The sequence below is a fragment of the Cynoglossus semilaevis genome, chromosome 8, assembly GCF_000523025.1.
Source record: "Cynoglossus semilaevis isolate Cse_v1.0 chromosome 8, Cse_v1.0, whole genome shotgun sequence".
Taxonomy (NCBI): domain Eukaryota; kingdom Metazoa; phylum Chordata; class Actinopteri; order Pleuronectiformes; family Cynoglossidae; genus Cynoglossus; species Cynoglossus semilaevis.
In genome coordinates, this window is record NC_024314.1 from 5043345 (window position 1) to 5049964 (window position 6620).

The window sequence follows — 6620 nt, forward strand, 5'->3', positions numbered from 1 at the left end:
GGGTGGTGTGATTATTCCGTACACAGCGCCGGAGGTTTGTCGGGCCAGTCGTGCTGAGGGTTTTCTCGTGGCCACCAGTCTAGATGTCTGGGCATTCGGTGTGCTGGTCTTTTGTATGCTGACAGGTAACTTCCCCTGGGAGGCAGCGTTGCCATCTGATGCTTTTTATGAGGAGTTTCGGAGATGGCAGAAAGCAGGTTGTCCCGTTGGGACTTACCCGTCTCAGTGGCGCCGCTTCACTGATGATGCCTTAAGAATGTTTCAGAGGCTGCTGGCTGCCGAGCCGGAGAAACGCTGCGGAGTCAAGGACGTCTTCTGCTTTGTCAAGTACGAGCTGGTCAGCGAACTCAGACGCAGAGCGTCCTGTCGGGCAAAGAGAGGCGAGAGGTCAAGCTCAGGAGTTTGCACTGGCAGCTGTACCCCCTCTTCATCCTCCACTTCATCACGTTCTTCCCACCGACACCCTGAACCCTCCACTCCTCCAGGAACGACCTGCCTGCGACCGGCACCACTCAAACGTAGCGTCCTCTCTGACCCGCTGTCTCCCAGAGAGGACAGTGGGCAACACCAGTCTCCGGGCCGAGACAAAAACAAAAGCCAGATGGTCATGGCAACTGCCATCGAAATCTGTGTGTGACCACGCGCTGGAGTGGAGCTTGTCACACAATAACAAACTGTGATGAGGTGTTAATGACTCCTTCAGAGACATCAGTGAGAAAGGAGATGGACTTTCATCATCAAAGATAAGCTCAGGATCTGATCCGCTGCTGCGACGATGGACATCAATCACACACACACGCTCCGACAGCTTATCATCGGCACATGGGTTTTCATTTATGACCAAAGACTGCTTCCCAAGCTGAGAAGCCATGCAGGCAGCGTTTAACACTGCAAAGCTGATGAGGTTCCTCTCAGCAGCTCATTCTGCCATCCAGACTTTTCTGCCCATACACTGTGGTGGTGCTAATGATTCGATAATTACATAGTACACAAGAATAGAGTCTTGTCTTTTCTCACTCATCAATATGTGTCTGTTTAGCTTAACAAATCTGGCAGTTTTTTGAACATGGCGATTTTGGTCTCGGTCACAGGTTACATTTAACATTGGAAAACAAGGACTGCTGTTTGTGATCACTGCCGAACTGCAACAGTTACATCAGTTTATAATTAATAGGTTGAAATGCGCTAAAAATATCCTTACAAGTGCAATGCAACATTTGCCACACCTTTCTTAATGCCACTGTGTGGGTTGAACTTTTTTCTTTTTTCTTACATAGATCTTTATTGTGGAAATGTTTTTAGTGGTCTGGTGTTGGGTTAAGGAAACTGAACGAGAACCATCTGGAGTAGTTCAGGTCAGTTTTAACTTGAAGACATGGCAGTCTTGGTCGTGGACAGTTTATTAAAAAAGTCACTTGTATCATGCTAGGGCTGAAGTTTGGACAGTAACCACAATAAGTATTGACTTCATCAGAGATAGAGATGTGTAATTGTGGAAACATTTCCTTTTCAATCTTATTACCAGACAAAAAAAGATAAGCACACACACAGCACAGTTAGGAGCTATTTTGTTGCTGCGTATTTGCAATAATATTTTATGAATTTGCTGGAGTAGAGGAATGAAAGTCCAAAATTCGGAATCTCTAGGTCGTGCTCTCAAACCATTAACATTAACTTGGTCAGTTGTGAACAAAATACTAATGACAATATCCTCATTCCTTCCATTCTCTTGAATTGTCTCATACCATATCAGGTACAGGGAGGCCAAAATGCCATCGGATCAGGTGGTACTGATAAGTCCAAGGCCAGTGATCTGATCTACGCAAATACGTTCTGCTGCCATTTCTCTAACTTCCTGCCAGCCTCCAATAGGTCAAATGTTTAAAAGAGAATTTTCAAAGAGAGAGTGTTCTTTTTCAAGACCAACAGAGACAAATGGAAAAGTTAAATGTAGCAGTTTGTATGAGATGTCTTTTCATACATGTCCTGACTCAGACTCAGACATCACCTCAGGACGCCTCAGTGGGTCACTTCGTTTTTGCTACTATTAATGGAAATCCACTGAGGTCGAGGATGACGTATCTGCCACTTCTGAACTGCTCTCAATGAGATTATTCTCCAGTGTAACACAGTAGAATACAGGGATTGCACATTGTCTGAGTGAAAGGAATGTTGGATTACAGAAATAGTTTTCTTTTCTACCTGCAGTGTGTGTCTGAAGGTGTTTCTTTGTGTGTGGTTCAAAGGCCAAAGCACAAAATATTTTCTAAAGTAATGACAAAACCTACAGAAAAATCTTTATGGTACTATTTCTAGAAGTGCACCGTAATATCAGGTAGTTCATCTATGTAGCTGTATTCTTTTTTTTTTATGACGGGGACTTTAGGGGTTTACATATACTGTACTGTCGCATTGTATGTAGCAACACTATATGACAAAATAGTCTATCATTAGAAAGGAAAAAAATGATCTAAAGTCATAACATCCAAGTGTATAACATGGAAGCAGCTGCTGATTTTTCTTTTATGGAAGAGTCTTGTCAGAACTGGACCAGGTTTTTCTTGACCCTTAACCTTTGTGTGCTAGATTTTGGCACCTTTCATTTTCCTGTCAGCACCAACACGGCTTTCATGACGTCCATTCTGTTTGTACAAATATTGTGCTCAGCGCTTGACACCTTGAACAACTAATTGCAAAAGTTGTTTTGATTGTCAGGTTTGGACACCAAACAAATCGGACAGCTTGTTTCAAGTCAAGGTTGCTGTTTCTTTCTACACTGCAGCTGACACTCTTCATCCAATGTCCATTTCAAAGTGGGTGTAACATTTAGAATTCTGGAAACTCTTAAAAGTAGTGCATCTGAATGTCTGAAATAGTTAAGACAGAGGGTCAAAACGTCCCATCAGTAAAAGGAGACATTAAAGCTAGTTTGTTACTTTGCTGTTAGCTAGCAAAATAAACAGTGGGTGTCTTCTTATTGGGACAGGAAAGTTTTAAAAACATCTGAAAGGTGACACTGTTCAGCAACACAAAACTGATGACTAGCTAGGAATTAGTAAATTGTTTTGCATTTGTTAGCAAGCAAACTGATCATTTCTCCTTGGCTGGATTTTCAAAGAAAAACATGGCAGATGGACAGACATCTTGAAGAAGAATTAGTTACACGTTATATTTAACATGAATTGTTGGGGAAAATGACAGCCCCTGAAGATCACCTTTAATCTCATCTCCGTGCTTCTCTCTACTGCCACAGGCTCCTTTACCTTGAGGAATGATCTCTGTGTCATTTGTTAACATTCTCATCAGTGTTGATTGATCCTGACCCGCAGGCTGTTTCTAAAGAGATACTGCCGGAAAAGCACAGAGTAATCAGTGGGGACAAATGTTCATTTCCATTATCTTTTATTTCTTGCTTGAATTGCTTTCACTTATTTTCCCTCCTCTCCTCCCATGGCAGCCAATCAGCTCTGTCACTATAGTGACAGCCACAGCGCTACCCAGGTTCAGCTTCTGCACCCTCCCTGAACAACAAGTCTAATTGAGCTCAGGCGAACAACTGGTCGCCAGCCCCTCTTCCAGTCATCTGCAGCTCCTCATGACAGCTGCTGAGCTGACTGTACTGCATGACAGATTTCTCAAAATACTCGTTTTTGCTCTCTCTCTCTTTCTTTTTCCTCCAAGCTACTTCTCAAAAATCAAAGTCTTTATCTGGTTTTGTCTGACATAATTGGAGTTGAAGCGTGATCATTCCCTCCTTCTTTCCCTGCTCTGACTCTGGGCTCTGAAAAGGTGAGCTGATTGAGGCTGAAGTCCTGCTGGAAGGAGCTATTGTTTGCTGACATACCGACAGCATCGCAGCATTTGTCAAAAAGGTAATTTGCTGTGGATGGAGACAGGGATTACACAGCCTGTGGACCGTCAGAAGTTAGAAACACAGGTCAACACAAGAGAAATGAATGAAAGGTAATGAAGCATGGCCAGGTTTTACCGCAGCACAGAATAGATCATAACAGAATACGTGGTACTGCAGCATTTCATCATGACACAACTTAACATGACGAAGGAAGCATATGAACAAAAGTCAGTAAATAATAAATATAATTGTGTTATAAGGGATATGAAAATGGTAGGATATAAAATAAAATATTGGACTGTCTTAACTGAAAGTTTGATATGTTTCTCAGCAGGTTAGGGTGATAAAGAGATATAAATGAATAAGAATACAAGTGCATGAAAAGAGTACACTTGGTGAATTTGATAAATAAAGAACATGGCAACGAAAGGAAGAAATTGGTGGGAAAGCCCACTATTTTCTTTACCTTCATCTGGAAACTACCTAATCCTAGTTTTTTCTCAGATTTGCTACTTTACTGCTACTATACTTCTGTCCATTCTGCTTACTCCCAATAATAATGTCAGCATCGTCAACGTCACCTCCAGCTTTGCCTAGTAAGTGCTACTGTTTTCAAACCATCATAGCTATGCTCACTACCATCTCCACCCATTCAGACCTGTCCTCGTCCAATTATGCTTCTGTCTTTTGTGCACCATCCACTGCGTAGGAACGGTAACACACAGGTATATGTACACATCCCATCTTTCAAAAACATATACTGCAGATTATGCCATGACACATCAGGACATGATACATGTCATAAAACAATGCTAATCCATATAGTATCCACCATTATAAATCACTCTATATCATACAAATTCAATACATTATACAACAAAAGTGCTCAGTCAGCATGACTGATCTATCATACCATGGCAGGACATGACCTAACCAGCCATAACACTATGCTTCACAATATGACAAAGGTCAAATCATAACATGTTTTACAACCTACTGTTGTTCTTGTTGATGTAAGCAGCTGTGTCTTTGTTATACGTCATCATTAGACTAGCCATGTGCACTGTTGTTTCTCATGGACTGTTGAAACAGGACTTCAACAGGTGTAAAACATATGGGAGAAAAACTTTGTTTTTTGTTTTTGTTAAAGCTCTAGAAAGTAGCCTTCTTTTGTGTATTTGTTCTTCTGATCGTTGAACAAACTGTTTTCTGCCAGCAGGTCATGTTGATGTGGAATCAAATGTAAATACTGTACGTATTGTGTCTTTAACATAAAAGGTTTTAAAAAAGAAAATAAAAAGAAATATACAAAAATGTTAATATATGTTGAAATAAATCTACGAACCTCAATGTGTCTTCTGGGCCTTTTTCTTTACCCTGTGATATTTTTTGAAAGAGTTGGCAAAACTGCCTCTTCTCATGGTCCCCCACACTGTATATTAGACCAAAGTCAAACTGAATCATGTGTCATTTCCTGAGGCTTATGTCTGATTTAGTGGGGAGACTCCAGACTACTTTAAATTGACGACTCCCTCCTGAAAGGCCAATTAACATTTCTGCAGACAGGAAACACCTTCTGCCCCTTAAGCAGCAAGAAAGTGGTTCAAGGGCAGCTGCGACATGACATGGGAGAATGAGAGGAAGTTATCATCTCCTCTCTTCTCGTTGCCACTCAGCTGTGGTGTCATCGTGGAGGAGTTGAGTTAACTTGTTATCCGGCAGATTTTAGACGGTGCTGTGAGATGTGTGAGTTCCTCTGAGAAAAGCTAATCAGTTTGGACAGTGAGAGAAAAAGCGAGAAAAGGTCAAGGATGACACACAGGGGCTGAGGTAGTGAATACAGGCTTGTTCTTTGTAACAGATAGATGCAGGAACAACGGACTTTCCCCCATCACTCAATTTAGAAAAAGCTTCATTGCTAGGATACATACCATTGATAATCAAGAAAGAAACATTTTGGTTCTAGGTGTTAGCTGGTTTTAGAAACATCTTCTAAAGAACCTCAAGTACCGTCCAAAAGACGCCAATCTCCTTATTTTATCACTCAAAGCAAGTACAACGAATGAATGCATGAACCACAACGCAACGTAATTTTTTAAATGAATCAAATAACATTTATAAAACAGTTTAATACAACACGGAATGACATGTGCTGTACAGCACGCACAACTGAACAAAAAAGTGTTGCTTCACCAGAGCAGATCAAGATCAAGCAAAGTATAATTCAGGCAGTTTTCTCGTAGGCTACGTCATCTCATTCTGAACTCTTGACTTTTGAGCACAGGCTAAAATCCCAGTTGTACCAAGTACTGAAAAGCCCATGATGCTACTCAGGTCCAATCGCTGCAGCCTGCAGCTCAAGCTATCATGATATCAAATGACAAGCTTTTAGAGAAGTAACTTATGGTGTGATTGGTCCAGGGCTGAACTGACCGTTACAGATACAGCAACGTTGGATAATTCCTTAATGGTCACAGCTTTTAACACACAGCTCAGCTAAACTGGTTCCCAGCCCTGGGTGTTAAGCCTTTGGTAAGTGTTCCAGAAACGTAGGCAGCCAGTAAAGTGGTTCCTATGATGCAGCTGTTTGGATCAAACGATAAATCCTTCACAGTTATGCCTCTCTCAGCCACAGCTAATGGTGGCAACATGAGGTGACCGTTGAAGAGACAAAGAGACCACTCTCAGTCCTGCTTCTTGTCAGCGTATCAAATGCAATTCTGCACTTTTATTGCTTGGGTAAAATTTCGTGTAAGTGCCAGCAGGA

General features: G+C 41.6%; 1 protein-coding gene across 1 annotated transcript in view; it reads left to right on the forward strand.

Moving 5' to 3' along the window:
• The window catches only part of sbk1 (SH3 domain binding kinase 1), a 17684-nt gene extending 11850 nt beyond the window's left edge, over positions 1 to 5834 (forward strand). The window contains exon 5 of the mRNA XM_008314181.3: positions 9 to 5834. Within this exon, the coding sequence (XP_008312403.1) occupies positions 9 to 637 (629 nt within the window). The 3' untranslated portion in view covers positions 638 to 5834. The remainder of the gene's footprint in view (positions 1 to 8) is intronic.
• The last annotated feature ends 786 nt before the right edge of the window (positions 5835 to 6620 follow it).